At 33.8% G+C, this 19161-nt stretch overlaps 2 protein-coding genes and 1 pseudogene across 6 annotated transcripts; all 3 read right to left on the bottom strand.

Moving 5' to 3' along the window:
* Positions 1-315: 315 nt before the first annotated feature.
* On the bottom strand, positions 316-2124 carry LOC125857666 (GDSL esterase/lipase 5-like; annotated as a pseudogene).
* A 6382-nt stretch (positions 2125-8506) lies between these two features.
* LOC125857489 (uncharacterized) lies at positions 8507-9571 on the bottom strand. Its single transcript, XM_049537094.1, has 3 exons — positions 9048-9571; positions 8754-8846; positions 8507-8661 (listed from the first exon to the last, which is right to left on the bottom strand). Exons 1-3 carry the CDS (start codon positions 9258-9260, stop codon positions 8593-8595), a joined length of 375 nt encoding a protein of 124 aa, XP_049393051.1. The 5' UTR covers positions 9261-9571; the 3' UTR covers positions 8507-8592.
* A 1604-nt stretch (positions 9572-11175) lies between these two features.
* LOC125857480 (ethylene-responsive transcription factor RAP2-12-like) lies at positions 11176-14278 on the bottom strand. 5 transcript variants are annotated; one of them, XR_007445669.1, is made up of 4 exons: positions 13928-14273; positions 11886-12810; positions 11720-11802; positions 11176-11533 (listed from the first exon to the last, which is right to left on the bottom strand). XR_007445669.1 is itself a non-coding variant. In XM_049537085.1 (4 exons), exons 1-3 carry the CDS (start codon positions 14184-14186, stop codon positions 11759-11761), a joined length of 1182 nt encoding a protein of 393 aa, XP_049393042.1. In that variant the 5' UTR covers positions 14187-14274; the 3' UTR covers positions 11176-11533; positions 11720-11758. The 5 variants fall into 5 exon arrangements, 4 of the variants coding, with proteins under 4 accessions (XP_049393042.1, XP_049393043.1, XP_049393041.1 ...); XM_049537085.1 differs by having other exon boundaries at positions 11932-12810; positions 13928-14274; XM_049537086.1 differs by having other exon boundaries at positions 11176-11802; positions 11932-12780; positions 13928-14278.
* Positions 14279-19161: the final 4883 nt, after the last annotated feature.

Consider the following 19161-nt stretch of genomic DNA (forward strand, 5'->3'; position numbering starts at 1 on the left):
AAGTATATAATTTTTATTTTTAAATATAAATAAGTGTCACATTTCTTGTAACAGACTAAAAAAGAAAGAAACAATTATCTTTACAAAAGCACAAAATAAACTCAAAATTGTAAATTGACACTTCCAAGATAATGGACCTGACCATATGAAGAAGTATTAATAATGCATGTGTTTGCCAACAGAAGTTGATGAATTTGTACTTTGCTCTTTCTGTACATTATTAAATTTAATAATATTAGAGACATTGAAAGAGTAGAAGACCGTGTGGGGCCCATTCCACATTTCATCAGCCATTTGCTGGTAAATAGTTTTGAGTTAAAAGACATGCCTTTTTGGGCTTTTACAAACCTTAAATTGCTTAACTGGCCTCTTTCCTTCACAACTATATCTTCCTGTTCCACAACAGGCTCTTTTCCCTTCCTTGAAATCTATGATCAAATAAAAAATGTTCACAATTTATATATAGGAAGATAATAAAACTTATTAATGTATACCAGGCCATATCTAGAGGGATGACTCATCCTCTGTCTCAAAGAAGTCATAAAGTGAACCCCTTTTGCATTCCTAAGAGAAGATTGCGAAGCTCAACATTATGCAAACACCCATTTTTGGTGGGAGGATTAAGCATTCTTAGGCCTGGTAAACATCCCAAATTTCCTTCCTCCGTTCTTGTATATAAATTTCACCCATTTTTGAGGTGATTGTTCTATATTATGAAATAACAAAACATAGTGACTAAAAGAACTCAATTTCTATTTGTTAAATGACATTTTAAGTAATGAACAGTTACTACTTACTTGGACCACAGTGGTCAAGTTGCCAATGACCATTTGTACGTATTGTGGAGGAGAAGTAGTGTTGAATTGGTCAAAAAGGGACTTAAGTAGTCATTCGTCCCAATACTTATCAAATAAACAGCACTTGTCAATATTTTGTCCGATCTACTATACCCAAACTTGTTTCTCACCCAAAATTTCAACTTATTCAATTACGTCTTCAAATCAATCACCTGAAGAGTTAAAAACAAAACAACTTCTTTCTGCACATGTATTAATTAACTTCTACACAAAAAGACAAAATTCTACTTGTAGCAGTCTAGGTGGGTAGGGGCCATAATGTTTCGTTTTTGGGCCATGTTGTATGCAGCCTAATGTTGGTAGAAACAGCACCACTAACCACTTTTTGGCCCAATCTTTGAAAAATATTAATCACATTATTTATTTATTTGGAGTTTAAAATTTTATAGGTGAATGAAACTTCAACATATTATCAAATTATATACGTACAATTCCATAATAATTTTCCCTATGAAGTTTGTAATTTCATAACCCTAGTTATTTTATTATTATTATTTGCATTGTATTAATTTTTTTTTTCCGGTCATCCTTGAAATACTATCATTATTTAGCTCTTCTGGATAATTGAGGTACAAAGTTTTAAAAGTGGCGTTGGAAAAGATCTATGGGAAAGTTCTTCGGGATGGATTAGCTTATTTGAAGGATCGATCCTCCCTCAATGCTCTAGTGTAGTTAATACATTTTTTGCAGACTATTACACATAGGGGTTTACCCAAAGTGCTCACACAAAAAAAAAATATCTATGCAAATGCCTTGTGACCAGCTGCCCTTAATTTTTTAGAGAAATCATGGAACAGGTTTTCAATTCTGACAGTTGTCCGCTAGTTAAAAGTAGTACTAACAGATGGTGAGTGATAATTCAATAACATGAGAAGTTTTAAGAATTAGAATATTTCAACGCAATCAACGGCACGTTAATTATCTTCTCTAAAGTTCTTTTACTTTTCTGGTTACAAATTAAAAGTAGAATATTCTTGTGATGCGTTCTTGCTTGCTAATTAGCTTGTTTTGATAGCTGTCTCTTTTAGACCACGCTAATATTTAGTAAGTAAGTACTTAGTACATACATAACTATTTAATTATTATCGATCATATAACAAATTAAAATAAATAACGTAAAAGTTATATAATTAAATTTTATAATTTTATTAGCCATGCCCACGCTTGGAGTAAAAAGAAGTTAATGCACCCTGGAATGTCTGGACAAGAGAGCCGATGCAAAGTTTGCTCCATTAATGTAATGTTCCTCTTCATTCCTTGGCTGCATAATGGGCGCTGGTATTGGAACCTAATTTCCATATTCAGCTGTCACAAAATGACCATAGGAGAATTGTCTTAGTGATGTTAGTTAAAATATGTACTAGTAATATAAAGTTGAATGTCTAAATAATTTATGACTATGAAACACCAAAAAAATGATGGTTACCAATCAAACCAGAAATCAAACGATCGACCGTCAGAAAATCTTCCGGTAGGGGAGTTGAAGCCAGAAATTGGCTTGGTCAAGGGTTGATGTATTTATGTAATTGTTGTTTCCCACATCAAAATATGAAGAGAGCAGCTCCATCCATTTTCTGCCTTTTTGCATTCACGGAGGCTGCTGCATGTTGCACCCAATATTAATAGTGCACCATAGTGAATATGGTAAAATTGCCCCTTATTAGGGAAACAGAAGAATGAGTAATTACTAAAACAAGTAGCTAGCGCGCTGCCTATATATACGAGAAGAAACAAGTATGCGTGCATTTTTTTCTGCTTTCCTATGATTACTTACCTACTCATGCTACTATTTGATTGACATTAACCACCAAACTTCCAATTTAGTGTTGTTCACATTTATTTAAGCTTTGTCACAATATATATTCTTATCTTTTGTTGATGCAGCAATGCCAGGTCGGTTACAACTTTTGAGTTCTGAGACCATTTTTTTTGTTTTACCATCACGTGTTCGAAATGTTAGTGAAAAACTTACAAGATAACAAAAAATACAAGATTACAATTGAAAATAAAAATGAAGAAATAAATCTCTTCAGGCTGATGAGCGGATATCTCGCTCTCTTTAAGGAGTTTCAAGTCCACTGCAACAAATGTTCTTCACTGGTCCAGCAGTAGTCCTCTTGACTTGTCCCCTTCAGGATACAACAACCTTCACAAAGTATAACTCAACAACTCTGGACAAGAGTTGAGTCCAAAGCTCCACAAAAGAAACACCTCCCTTCAACTAATAAGAACTCTCTTTTTGACAAACCTTATGCACTCTATATTTTCTTGTTGTATTGTGTGTAACAAACCAAATGAAGACCACCACTATTTATACTAGAAGAAGTCTTATATGAAGCACAGAATTTCCAGGGAATGGCCACGATGGACTGAGTATGTCGGAAGCCTCTTTGCCAGGTTTGGAGCTGAATTGTTTGACGATCCAATGGGTGATTTCAAGGATTTGAGACAGGTAAACTCTGTTCAAGACTATGTCGATCTTTTTGATGAACTACTCACTAGGGTTGAATTATCAGAAGACCAGATTGTTAGTTGCTTTGTTAGAGGATTGAAACCAGAAATTGGTTTACCTGTTAAGATGCTCGCACCAAGGTCACTAGCTAAAGCGATTAACCTAGCTAGAATACAGGAACAAACTCTAGTTGTCCAAAAACAAGTGTTTTCTGAACCATCAGTACTTTCCAATCCTAGAAATATACACAGGTTTGCTGCTACTAATTCCTCTTTTTCCTATGGATCCAACCAACCAACGAAGCATACCCCAACTACTTCTAAATTTCAAAACCCCACCCTGGCCAACAACCCAAAGCCTCAACTTAAGCATGCCAAGTTGTTGTCACCAGCTGAAATGGAGGAAAGAAGGAGTAAGGGTCTGTGTTTTAACTGTGATGAGAAATACAGTTATGGTCATGTTTGTAAGAAAAAGAGGCAACTATTCTACATGGAAGTAGAAGAAGGAGAAGGCGAACCCAAAGAAATAGAGGAGGACATAATGGTAGACCCTGCTGAATTTTTGACCATGATTGGTCAAGGCCTAGAGACTGATAATGAAGGGGCCATTTTACCTCATGTATCTGTACATGCTATGAACGGATCCCATGATTTTAGAACCATGCGAGTTACTGTGTCGGTGAAGGGCAAGGCAGTGCATGTGTTGATTGATACGGGCAGCACACACAATTTCCTTGACTTGAATACAGCAAAGAAGCTGGGGTGTGTGATGATAGCTATCTCACCTTTTGCTGTATCGGTTGCTGATGGCAAGAAAATCCAGAGCAATTATGTGTGCAAGAAATTGGATTGGAAAATGCAAGGGGTTTCATTTGATTCTGACATGTTAGTTTTGCCTATTGGTGGATGCAACATGGTTTTGGGAATTCAGTGGCTAATAACATTAGGAGACATTATGTGGAATTTTAGGAGGCTAAAAATGGAGTTCACTATTATGGGGCGCAAAATTTCCTTAAGAGGAATACAACCTGCTGCAGTAAAAATGGTTCATCAGGACAACATGGACAAGTTGCTAGCAAAACCAGCAGAGCTTTGTATGATTTCGTTTGGGGTTTATAAAGAGGAGGAAAATGAGAGCCTGTTATCAATTGAGGCAGTTCCAGACAGTGATGTAGAAGGGGTTAATGATCTGGAGTGCATCTTAGAGGAATATAGTGATTTGTTCGAAGTTCCCAAAGACCTACCACCATCTCGACTCCACGATCACAAGATTGTGTTGCAAGATGGGACATCTCCTATAAACATTAGACCATACAGATATCCTACAGTACAAAAGGATGAAATTGAGAAAATGGTGGAGGACATGCTTCACTCGGGGGTAAGTAGACATAGTACCAGTCCCTACTCCTCACCTATTGTCATGGTGAAGAAAAAAAATGGTACTTGGAGAATGTGTGTAGACTATAGAGAATTGAATAGCCATACTGTGAAAGATAAATTCCCTATTCCAGTGATTGAAGAGTTATTGGATGAACTCCATGGTGCTAAGTATTTTTCTAAATTGGATTTAAGATCTGGCTACCATCAGATCAGGATGTTTGAATCTGATATCCCAAAAACTGCATTTAGAACACATCAGGGCCATTATGAATTTATGGTCATGCCTTTTGGCTTAACCAATGCCCCTTCCACATTTCAGAGCCTCATGAACCAGATTTTTCAACCACATCTCAGAAAATTCATACTTGTATTTTTTGATGATATTCTAGTCTATAGCCAAAGCTGGAATGCTCACTTGTCTCACTTAAGGGAAACTTTCAGGATACTGAGATCCCATGTGTTGTTTGTGAAGAAGAGCAAATGTGTCTTTGGTGCTCAGCAGATTGACTACCTCGGCCACATTATTTCTGAATCAGGAGTAGCTATGGATACCCATAAGGTGGAAGCAGTGCTGAATTGGCCTCAACCAATTAATCTTAAGGCCTTGAGGGGGTTCCTTGGCCTTGCTGGTTACTATAGAAGATTTATACAGGGTTTTGGGATCACTGCTAGACCTCTTTATGATCTCCTTAAGAAGGGCACTTTTCATTGGAATCCTGCAGCTTCTACAGCCTTTGAAGAACTGAAAGTTGCCATTACCTCAGCACCTGTGTTGGCCCTCCCAAATTTTTCCAAGAGCTTTGTGGTAGAAACTGATGCATCTGGAGGAGGGATTGGCGCTGTGTTGCTTCAAGACAATAGACCAATTGCTTTTTTCAGTCAAGGGTTATGTGCGAAGAATCAAGCATTATCAGTATATGAGAGAGAGTTACTTGCATTGGTATCTGCGGTACAGAAATGGAGACCATACCTATTGGGCAGACCCTTTGTGATTAAGACTGATCACCATAGCCTAAAGTACCTGTTAGAACAGAGAATTACTACACCAAGTCAGCAGAAGTGGTTGATTAAGCTGCTTGGCTATGACTATTCTATTGATTATAAGAAAGGGAAAGATAATGTGGTGGTCGATGCCCTTTCAAGGAAGGATGATCTAGTTCAGCTTAACAGTATCTCTGGAGTGGAGTCTCAACTATTAGAAGCAGTCAAGGCTTCTTGGTCACAGGACCCTTTCTTACAGAAGTTGATCCATCAGATTCAAGGAGCGGGAGGTCATAAGCCTTATTTTAAGTTTCATGCTGGGCTGTTAAGTAGGAAGGGCAAGATAATAGTAGGCTCTGTCCCTACTCTGAAGAAAAACCTGATGGATTTCTATCACACCAGTTCTAGAGGTGGTCATTCCGGCATGAGGGCGATTCTACAAAGATTAAAGCAGGATTTCTTCTGGAAAGGAATGAAACCTGATGTTTATTCATTTGTTAGGCACTGTGCAGTTTGTCAACAATGTAAAGGTGAGAATGTTGCATACCTTGGCCTGCTACAACCTTTGCCTATTCCTGATAAGGTGTGGCAAGATATTTCCATGGACTTCATTGAGGGTCTTCCTAAGGCTGCAGGCAAAGAAGCTATTTTTGTGGTGGTTGATAGACTGAGTAAAGCTGCCCACTTTATGGCCTTAAAGCATCCCTACACAGCTCTAGAGGTGGCTCAGTTGTTTATGGATGGGGTGTTCAAACTTCATGGCATGCCCAAGACAATTGTATCTGACAGAGATGTTGTGTTCACTAGCAAATTTTGGAAGGAGTTGTTTAGACTGCAGAAGGTGTCTCTTCTCACTTCAACTGCCTACCACCCACAAACTGATGGCCAAACTGAAGTGGTTAACAGGTGTTTAGAAGGATATCTAAGATGTATGACTTTTGATAAGCCTAAAGAATGGCCGCAATGGCTCTCATTGGCTGAATGGTGGTATAACACCACCTTCCACACCTCTATCAACTTAACCCCCTATGAGGTGGTTTATGGACAGAAACCGCCACCCCTTCTTCCTTACATGGCATTTGAATCTAAGTTGGATCTAGTGGATAGAAGTCTACAAGCTAGGGAGGCTACTCTAAGGAGTCTCAAGTCTCATTTGGCACGAGCTCAGAACAGGATGAAAACACAGGCTAATAAAGGGAGGACTGAAAGGGAGTATGCAGTAGGAGATTGGGTATATGTGAAGTTACAGCCATACAGACAAGTATCATTGAAAGCCCACACCTTCCAGAAGTTGGCTGCAAAGTTTTTTGGACCTTTTCAAATCATAGCAAGAGTGGGTTCTGTTGCTTATACTCTCGATTTGCCCTCTAATGCTAAGGTCCATCCTACCTTCCATAGCTCTCAGCTCAAGAGGAAGTTGGGCGACCACACTGCTTCTGATGTTCTACCTTTGGTTCGCTCAGATGATGGACATGTGTTGCTGGCACCAGAAGCTATTCTTGACAGGCGATTGATCAAACGACATGGCAAACCACTTACTCAATTGTTGATCAAGTGGTTTAACACGGCTGAGGAAGACAGTACCTGGGAGGATTACCAGTCATTCATTCAACAGTTCCCTTCTTTTCATCCTTGAGGACAAGGATGGTCTCAAGGGGGAAGTATTGATATGTGCCAATTAATAAATAAGTCGTTAGTTCGGTTAGGGTCATGTGAGTCGCACGTGTTAGTTGTGAGTCGGTTAACACTGTAGCCAAGTTAGTTATAACTAACTATGGGAGTCTGTTTTACTTCACGTGTATAAATAGGAGATCAACCCCAATTGTAAAGGTATTCAATTGTAAAAGATCAATAACAGTTCTCTCTCTTTCTCTTCTTAATTCCTCTGTTCTACAGAACCAGCTGTTCAAGAGCAATTGCTCTTTAGGCTTAGTTCAATTTCTTTTTCCATCCTAGCAATGAATAGGAAGATAATGATCTTAGGAGTTACATAGGTTACAAGAATAATGAAGGAGTAAAGAATGAAATAAAGTTGAGGGCAACAAATGCACTAACGTGCAGATGCCAACGTTCCATTGCCAACGTTCAGAAAGCAATATGCCTTATGCCTCTGGTCATTAATTGACCATGAGTAATTAGGCACAAATGTCGTACATTTCAGCAAAGACTTAGTGTGGCATTGGCAATGTGAATATGTAACAATTTGTATAATATTAAAATGGTCACACCAACACGAAATTCACTACAGCTCGGTTAAATCTCATGAGCTAGCTGCATAGACCTCATTTAAAGGGAAATCTTTCGAGTCACTAATTAAGGATAGAAGGATTTCATTCATTCTACAATAATGTAGTGCTCATAAATAACGAAACAATTACATGGTTATAACGTACATATGACTTATGAGTGGGTGGTCCTAGACAATTCATTGTTTAGGAAATAATTCATTCACGTTGATATTTGTTTAAACACCACTTTGCTTTATCTTTCAACCTTCTCCATAATTTTTAAAAATAAGTAATGACGACCGGAAAAAGTTGTTTTGAGAAATTAAAGTGGACTAAGAACGTACAAATTTTAACAACATATATAGATGAAATAGCCGCGTAGATTGACGACTAATTAATTGATGTCGCACTCTTTCCTTGTAAATAAACTTTACTACTTATTTACACTTTTTGGTTTGGTTTAAAAAAAAATCCGACGACGACATGAAACTACCATTTAATTTGACTGTCGAATTCAGACTTATAATTCAAACATCTCTCACATGTTATTAAAAATCGCACGTTTTACTAGCAAATTATACATATATACTTTTCTAAATCTCGTAATGGACTACTTGGTACGTAACAAATAATTAAGAATATCCAAAACTGCATTTACACAAAATAAAGGTATTAGAGTACAAAGTATCAGTTCCTTAGATGTAAATAGATGCAGTGCACTTATTGGAGAAACTTCCCCTGATATTGTTCATTGGAAGAGATATCTGGAAAATTGAAAAAAATAAATAGAGTGTTAACATTATGAACAATGCGTAATATCAATTTAAAGTATTAACTATATAATAATCGTCCATACCGTATTAGATTTTCCTGCTTTCAAGTTGTAGGCCATTTGGTCACTGAGTTTAATATAGTTCTGGTCAATATTTATGGCGCATTCCATCGCCAGCTTCACAAAATTGCAACAGGAAATACAATTATAAGTACTAGAAATCACAAGTAATATAAAAATTCAACTTCTATATCTAACTTCTAACGTAATTTTTTTAAATTAAAAAGCATTATCAGATCAGTTAAAAGATAATTACATAAAATCGTTTTGTCTAAGGAAGAAAGAAAGAACTAACTTGACAAATGAAAAAGTACAAACCTTCACCTTAGGCAAGTTGACATTGAAAAGTTTGACTTGAGCTTTAACATCACCCAATATGCTTGCTAATGTAACACTTTTTGTGGAACTATTTTGTTGCAATGAAATATTAGACAAAATTTGTGTAACGTTCACGCAGTAAAATATTGCTCGAGTCTCCAACGTTAAGTTATTACTACGAGGAGGTTGATAAAAGGCAGGAACTTGAATCATTCCAATCACTACTCCTTCATTAAACACGTGAAAACGCGTCGGTTTATATCTTATGCCAACCTTATTAGGATTTTGCGCAAGCAGTGTCAGACTTATCACGGATGAAAATAGGGGGTCGGAGCCTGAATTCGAGACGTTCAAGTTGTAAGATTGTACCTTTAATGTTTGAAGAGTGAAATTAGGATTTTGGGGCTTCAAGATTAAGTAAAGGATGGAAGGAATAATCACAACCAAAAGGGCTATCAAGAATATGAAGGTGAAAAGAAAGAAGAGGCATTTTTTGAAAGAAAATGCTTGATAATAATATGAAATATAATCCATGACATGAAATGAAGCAAATCATATTTGGAATTTTGGTATGGGTTTAATTAGTTTAATATCTCTTAAATGTGGTTTTGTATTTAATTTGTCTTTATAATATTAGTGAAGCCTTCAATTGTAAGGAGGAATGTGATGTTTTTCTTTCTACCACTGTCTTTCTGATCCTATTCCTTTCTTCAACTTAAAATTAAATAATTGCTTTCTTCTTCTCTCTTTTTTTGCTCTAAATTCTTTATTTGGACTTTCTCCGCCACCTTTGTTCTTAAGCTAAGGTAATGAGTTGGGCCAGGTTGAGATACGCTTGAATTGGGTTTACCTGGGCTAATGTTAGAATTCATAAAATTTCTGTCTTTTGATAATCAAAGTTCTTTAGAAACTAAAGTCATGTCAGAGCATAATTATAGAAGAGAATATTAAGATAAGAAAATGTAAATTTATGTTTGACTAAAATTTATTTGTTATGGGGGACATAAATTAAAGACCACTACAAAATAGGGTAAAAATGCAAATGACTCGTTAGAAATCGGTGCAAATGTTTGCACACATGGCGTTATTGGAGGCGAGCAGGTATGATAGAATGGATAAAATGTATGGTTATCGCTCGATCTAACTCATGTTAAATGGATTGGTTATCCAATTATTTAAATAGGTCAAATATGGATCAACTCGTATTATCCATCATTAAACATGAATATCCACCAATTACCCTTTTCTTATAAAGTATGGTAGGAACCCCTACAAAATACATTTATGGACTGTTTGACTTATTATATTATAAATAACCATTATTTGTTTATAAAAATATCTTTCACCTTATTTAGTAGGAAAAATGGCTCGAGCGACTTCAACATTTTTTTTTGTTGTCATTTTCATTATTTTATCTCATGATAATTAATTCCAATACTATTATTATTTTCCATCATAAATAATAACTTATTTTGATACTAATTATTAATTTTGGTATAATTTATTCAAGAATTATTAACCAAATAAAAGATAAAATAATATGTAATAATTTTTGTTCCATAACTATTTATATTTGTCCATATAACAAACGAACCTCCGGCTCTCGTGCTTACTCCTAATTATTGTACTACTTTCATACGATCACGGACAGACACATATGTAACTCCAAAACTATCTGCCTGACACAATGACATACCACCACAACTTTTTCTTTCACGTTTATCATTAAACCACCAAGTACAATACTATATTATATTTTCAATTGAGTTTTCGATAGAAAATATTCTTTGATGAATTAAGTGTGATATAAATTTGAATTAATTTATTTCCATTCTAGATAGTTAAAATAAATAATTAGGAAATTGCATAATTTTAAGGCTCCCCACGTTTCCAATGCTTTCACCTCAACAACCATGTCACCTACCCACCAATAGCTCTCCCCCACACCAGTCATGTCTTTACCTAACCTGTACCTTCTTTTCTTACCATGCCGACTAACCTTTTTCTTTCCGGTTTTTCAACTAATTTGAATTCACGCAGGTCGATAGTGACTCTTTTAACATGATTTCTGAACTCACCTTCACTTCTCAAAAAAACTGATAACAAAGACGTAGCGTTTACACACCAGTAAAGAAATTACACTGCAGCATGTACATTCACACTTTTAACTTACAAATCGAAATCATCTATAAACGTGTTCCAGATCCATTTTCCCACAAAATGTACAATATATTTTTACAAAAATCAATTACACTAATATTAACAAGAACAATATCTACACCCCAAAACACTTGCAAATGAAGATAAGAGTTCATTCAAACAATGAGAGGTGGGGCAAAAACATTAAGGAATATCTCGAAAATTGAGCTCCAACAGACATTGATGAATCCTCTATAGACTGACATAGAAAATGGCAACGCTTATTCACCAATGTACTCATCGTATAAGTTCAGGTCTGCCAAGTTGCATTATTTATTTATTGGTGTCTGCACATGCAAATGAGTGAATTGAAAGAATAGTTCCATGTGAATGAAGTAACTTGTAAACACCAAAAGCAACGTTGTAGCAAGCATCGAGGTCTCATCAATTGTCATAATCCATACAGCCCAATTGTTTTTAAGAAAAACTTGAAATTTAACATCTCTAGTAAGTAGTTAATTAAACCTAATTACCTATGCACTGCTCTATTGAGTGCATAATCCATGGCTTAATCATGTTTCTCTGTGGATCATTCTTCTTCCACCAGCAGACACACCTAAAAGAACAAGTTAACGGAGATCAAATTAACATATCAAATATTTGCACTAAGTACATTATACAACAGCAAAACTCACTCACATGAAGCCTTATTTACAAAACTTAGGCATGTTGACTTAAAAGATACCTCCCATTAAAGAAGGAACATCATCAAAGGACCACAGGTCCATAGCATTTTCACCATTTTGAGTTGCACTTGTGTTGAGGAAGTTACCAACTGATGCATCCCAATTTCCCTCCATATATGGGAGATGAAAGAAATTCATCTGGGGTGCAAAAGCAGGAAGCTCTTCAGATAGCATGTTAACGGTGTTTCCATCATCAGCTACGGGATTGTTGGTGCACGATTTCAGCTTTTTCTGGGGATTGGCATCTTCAACAAATTGAGCTTCATTACTATCAACAGCAGCTGACAGAACAGATGATATCTCCGGAGTCCTGGAGCATGGCTCTCCCCAACCAAAATCAGAGCACTCAAAAGAGTTGCTTCCTACATCAGAGTTGAAGTAGATATCACCACCAACTGAAGGGACGAATGAGCCAAATCCCGTATCTGCAGAAGCACTGCTCCCATTCTCATATCCATACTGCTTTATCATGGGTTTCTCTTCAAAAAATCCGAAAGAATCATAATGGTCATCCTCCACGCTGTTCATGATTGCTGAGTCGGATTGAAGTGTATCCAGGCTCTCCTCAGGAAGGACCTTCTGAGGATTCACCTTAACAGTGTGTCTTGATGCAGGTGCTGGAGCTTCATCGGGAAAATTTACCTTAGCTTTCTTGCCTCTGATCTTCCTAGCCTCAATATCATAAGCTCTGGCAGCTTCTTCTGCAGTATTGAAGGTTCCCAGCCAGACCCGAACCCCTTTCCTTGGGTCACGTATTTCAGCTGCCCACTTGCCCCAAGGTCTCTGTCTGATTCCCCTATACTGATTCTTCCTCTTTCTCTTAGAAGATTTATCAGCAGCATCCTTGTCTGAATCAACAGTTTTCGAAGATTTGGAACCTTCAGAAAATAAAATGAATTATTAAGTTTTTCATTCATCCATCATAAATTTTCATTGATATATAAATCCACCAAATAGCATGCTATATAAATAACCATAAAACATAAGAAACTTAATTACAAATCAACCACGCAGAACATGTTCGCTGATAACACTAGTGCTAGATTGCTAAAGGCAACAACTTACACAAAATCAAGCCTTCCAAAATCTCTCTTGGTATGATGATAAAAGAGATTTGAACTTTATAGATTCTGAATTCTAGGAAAAAGGTCTCAAGTGTTGGTAATTGAATTTCTCACATATACAGGGTTTGAGCTATAAATACCAGGTTTCAACCCATATGTTAAAGCCTACCTCCCCAAATTAAAACCTACAGAACTGAGAAGCCTAGATCTAAGCTTATTACCAAAAATCATCATCAAAGTGATGGACTTTATTATGTAAGCATGATGAAACAGTTTCTTAGGGAAGAGAGTTCATCGATAGAAATTTTTCCCAAAGTAACCATTTAACAATCAAATTGGATCTAGACAGGAAATATTGATCCAAACAAACAACACAACAACATTTGTGATCGATTTTACATGACCTTCTTCTATTGTCTTAAAAGCATTTCATAAAGTTAGCAACCAAAATTCATCAAAACTATGTCAAATTTGATACATGAAAGTTCATGAAACTTAAATAATAAAGGTAGATTTAAGGCTTCTCAAAACATGAATGCCTTTTCTGCACTTATCATTATTTCAGCTAATCAAGTAAAAAAAAATGGCATCTTGTCACCTTCCTCCTTTTAGATGCCACACATTTTTCTTCAGGAATCTTCACACAAATTTTCTATTTACTTTTTTAGGCAATATACATAGATTATACATCTGCGGGCTATTTTTATTTTAATCAGCTAGGTGAAAGGATATTTAGTTTAATTTTTCTTTTCTTTTTAGCTAATTAAGTAAAATAAAATAGCATCTTGGATCCCCCATTTCCAAAGTTAACCATTTTGTCCAGTTGAATAAATTCAAAATAATACAACAACAACTTCACTAGCAGACACAAAATCTCAATTCAAGCCAGAAAAAAAACTAGAAGAGTCCATAGAAATCAAGTAATTAATACCAGTAGAGTGTTTGGAAGCAGAGAAGGCAAATGGCTTGACATCGACTTCAACATCCTCATCATCAGATAACTCTTTGAAGTCCTGAAAATCGGCCTCAAAGTCATCAACAACTTCAGATCGCAAATGCTTAGAGTGATAATTGTTGGGATTTTTTTGCTTCTTACTGAGATCGAAACGACCCCATAGCAACTCGGCGGTGAGCCGGCGAGAAGTCCGGCTAGGGTCTACGTAATCGGAGATTATAGAACCGCCACACATGATTTATGTTTGAGTTTCTCTCGCCACAAGAACAAGAAAATGAGGTTTTCTTTGGTTTTGACGGAAAACGTATAATTGTAAGCTAATTGGTTGCGTTTCCAAAAGATGCCAACTCTGTTTTATAAAGGGCCGAAAATGTTGCGGAGAGCCGGCACTTGTTTTTACGTTGATGCCCCTCCCAATGGTGCTACTTACCGAAATTGCCACTTTCTGTCCACAGGGTTAATAATGTCATTATAAATATTTCAAGTGCCTGTATGTTGTTATTTTTATGGTGTGCTTGTATTATAATGGAAACTACTATTTCCGTTTTATTTTAAAGGGAAAAAGGTTAAAAATGCCCTCTATTTATCAGAAATGATTTAAAAATATTCTCCTTCCACATATTAGTTTAAAAATGCTCTTAACTTTTTTTAGGTTCAAAAATGTCCTTTAATTAACAGAAATATGACATGAAATTTAACTTTACAAATGATCAATTTCCATTGGTCCACCTAATTTTTTTAATCAAATTAAATAAAACCCACCCACCCATTCCAACACCCAAACCCATTTCTAGTAAGTCTAACCCAAATGTTATCTCTCTTCATTCTTTCTTCTCCTTCCCCTTTCTCCCATCTGCCATTTTAACTTAATTTAATTTTTGTTTTCTTCCTTCAAATTCAATGTTTAAAAATTTATTTGCTTCTCATAATCAAGGCTAATCATGTAATCGCTAGTGAAGATTGATTGCAAATCATTTCATGATGTGGACGCGGATATGTAAATTCCCACCTTGCGGCATCAGTAACCAACAATTTAAAATTTCAACAATATAATATGAGACTTGTTAATACAGTTCTAAACTTATTTTGGTCAAGAAATGGATAAGAAATCTACTATGTAATTTAGTGATTTGAATCTACATTTAGCTGTTATTTTTTGGTTTCAAGCTTTCATTTTAATTTTTGTTTGTTGGGTTGAAAGTTGTTGTTTTTGGCTTAAAATTCACATTTTATTTATCATAGTTGCTGCAATTTAGCTGTTAAAATGCATATTTTAAATGTTGTTTTGTTAAATAGTGCAATTTACTTGATTTTTAGCCAGTTAAGTGCTGCAATTTACTGTTGTATTTGGAATTGAAGTTATTCTTTAAAGAAAGAAAACAAAGGAAGAAGATAGAGCAGAGAAAGGCTTAAAACTGATGGTGAAAATGGGTTTGGGTATTGGGATGGATGGGTGGATTTTTTTATTTGATAAAAAATTAGGTGGACCAATGAAAATTGGTCATTTGTTTAGTTAAACTCCATGTCATATTTCTATTAATTAAAGAACATTTTTGAGCCTAAAAAAAAGGTTAAGAATATTTTTAAATCAATAGTTGGAAGGAGGACATTTTTGAACAATTTCTAATAGATTGAGGGCATTTGACCCATTTCCCTATTTTAAATGACACTTACTTTAAAAAATTATTTTATTAGTTATGTTTTAAAAATTTACAGTTGACTACTGACAATGTATTTAATGATAGTAATAATTTTTATTTCTATTTTTAAAAATAGATAATAAATTAAAATATTTATTTTTGATAACATGACAAATAATATGAAACTTGTAAGCCGATCACGGTCATTTAATGATAGAAAATTTTCAATTGATAGAAATTTTCTTGGGTTTGATTATTTTTAATTGCGTTACAGTTTCATTGTTTAATTACTCCATTCAAATTGTGAATAGTAAACCCATTTCGTTTAGAAAAGTATTTCTAATTTCTCTTGTTCAGAAGTTATTTCCCTTTACCGAGGAGTAATATTTTAACTTTCAAGTCATTTCACATTTTTTTCGTTTCTTATTTCAGTTTTGATTTATATTGAATTTTTTATTAATTCAAATTTACATAAATGTATTAAGATCCGGTCAAGGGAAAATTTTCCTATCATAATTTTTTTTCATATTCAAAATTTTAATTTAAGATTTTTAATCAAGAATAAAATAATCATATTCATTTTACCATAACCTATATTGGTGTGCTTTTAACTGATTCCAGCACTTGTCTAAATGTAATCCGAAGTCAAAAGGGTCATTTTTTTCCTTCAAAAAACAAAAACGGCACATCAAAAAATATTAACCAAAAGGGTTAAATTGCTCCTGATGTAGCAATTTTCTTCTGACAAAAATTGACTGTTAAAAGAAATAAAAATCACTACCTTAGCAGCGATTTTCACAAAAAAAATAAATCATTATTTCTTTAAAAACGCTGCTATATAGCAGCGTTTTTATATAAAAAAAAAATTAAAAGTGAAAGCAGCGATTTTTTGTTAAGGAATTAAAAAAAAATCATAAAGAACAAGTTTTAAATTACATAAATTATCGGCGGCAGCCATTTAAAAAGAAAACAAGTTTTTTAAACAATTTTAATTTTTTTCTTTTAATTTTCATTAAAATCTCTGAAAGGATAAAGATTTTTTCAAAAAAAGTTTTTTATGAAAATCGCTGTCTTCAGTTTAATTTTTTAATTTTTTTTTATTAAATTCTCTGCAAGGATAGAATTTTTTATTTTTTTAAAAAAATAATTTCTTAAACAAAATCGCTGCTATAACAGCGATATAACTTCAAAACTTTTTTAAAAAAAATTTCTTAAACAATTTTACTTTTTTATATATAAAAAAATGCTGCTTATAGCAACGATTTTAAAGAAATTTTTATTTTTGAGAAAATCGCTGCGTTTCGCAGCGATTTTTATTTCTTTGTCAGAACAAAATCACTCCGTCAGGAGATATTTACCTTTTGGTTAATTTTTTTTTTTTTATGTGTCGTTTTTGTTGTTTGAAAAAAAAAAAAGTTGCCCTTTTTGCTTCGGACTCCAAAAAATAGTGTCACACTTTGCTTACATGCCTTTAAGATTTACTCCCTCTGTCCCTAATTACTTTTCTACTTTTGAATTGACACACCTATTAAGAAAATAATTAATGATATAGCGAGTTTACCATTTTACTCATATTAATTATGAAGTGGATGAAAAGTTCTACATTTTTCAAAGTAATTAGTCATTTAATTGAGGGTATAATAGGTAAAAAAATTGTTCTTTCTTGATTTGTCAAAATGGACAAGTAATTAGGAACAATTATAAAAGAAAAAGTGGACAAGTAATTAGAGACAAAGGGAGTACCATTTATCGTAAATGTATTCTTTTATCGAACACTACGAAAAAAAATTCTTTTACTGTAAAATACTTTTACAAAATATACAGTTTCTATAAATAGTAGCCTTCTTCGCATCAAAACAAACTACAGGTCAGACATCGTAACTTATAGCGTTACTATTTGAGTTTTGTACATATTTACGCAAATGCCAAGTATATCATACTAGTATACTATGTTGTAAAGACAAAATTGAAAGTTGGTATATTTGCTCAATTTACGAGAATAAAATGCTACTTATTTCAACGGTGGGACTTATTGTTTGATTTAACTAGCTTCCCAATTGTTGAACGTGTTTATTTTTTTAAGCAAAAAATAATAATTATTTTAGTGAATGAATATGTTTGACTAAGTTTTTGATAAATAAGTTGACGTTTGGTCATAAATTATGAGATATTTTGAAAAAACCTCTTCAAATATTTGTTTGATTATAAAATTTAATTAAATTTTCAAAACTTAAAAAAAAATAAAAATCAAATAAAATGTATTTTCAAAAACTTTGACTTGAGAGACACAATCGTTCGAGTTTAAACTTCAAAATTATGTGTTAAATACAAGAGCTAACTATTTTTTAATAGTAGCAGTAATTCGTTTGTTTTTCGTCTTTCAAGTAGGGGTGTGCACTCAGTTTTTCGATTTGGTTTTACACTATTCGGTTTGGATTTTCGATTTTTGGTTTTGTAAAAGTGTAACCCAATCGGATCCAAAATAAATTTGGTTTGGTTTGGTTTTCCTCTATTCGGTTCGACTTTTTTCGGTTTGGTTATTCGGTCATGTCAATAATTAATAACATATATAACCAAAGTAATAATATTTAATCCCTTAAATATACTTTCTAATATAAATCATAAGTAAAACTTAAAATACAATACTTATAAGTATACCAATTATAGATGTAATTCAAACATAAAATATAAGTGTAATCATCATGAAAGTTAATAACCAAAAAGGGACAAAAGTGGTTAACTCCAACTTAATTCTAAGCCTAAACATTATATATATATATATATATATATATAAATCGATTTTTTTAGGTTTTTTGATTTTTAATTTTTAAAATTTGAAACCAAACAAAGTAATTTATTAATCCAAAACCAATCCGAAAAACCAAAAAACCAATTCAAAAATAATTTTGGTTTGATTTGATTTGGTTATTCGGTTTAATCCGAATAGTGCACACCCCTACTTTCAAACACGAGCTGAAAAAAGTAATTTCTCCCAAAAACAAAATACTTTCATTTTTAGGACAAAATTATCCAATTAAAAATTTATATATAACAAATTAAAATAAGTAGTTATTTTTTTTCTAATTTAACACTCACATGTATTCTTTTAAAATACGGAAAAGGGCCAAAAATATTCCTGAAGTACAAGAAAAGGTCTAAAAACACCCTTCATCCATCTTTTGATCTAATAATACCTTCTACTCATCTTTTTGGTCTAAAATTACCCTTCCATCCACCTTTTTGCTCACTTATACCCTTACAACTAACAACCCTCTCTCTCTTTTTTAATTACTTATTATGTGTCATTTTCTTATTGAATGAAATAAAAATCCACCTCTATTAATTTTCCCCCATAATTTATCCAAATCAAAAGAATATATCTTTTCAAGATCCACAAAAAATATTTTTTAAAATTTAGTAATTTCTATTTTCTATAGCTTTTTTCCAAAAAAAAAAATTGTTTTAGATAATTAAAATATTTTAAAAAATATTAGTCATGGCACAATTACAGAGACATAATATATTAATATAAATCCTAAAAAAAAGTTGTTCCAGTTGGTGCACCAGTCC

Source organism: Solanum stenotomum, chromosome 3, assembly GCF_019186545.1.
Source record: "Solanum stenotomum isolate F172 chromosome 3, ASM1918654v1, whole genome shotgun sequence".
NCBI lineage: Eukaryota > Viridiplantae > Streptophyta > Magnoliopsida > Solanales > Solanaceae > Solanum > Solanum stenotomum.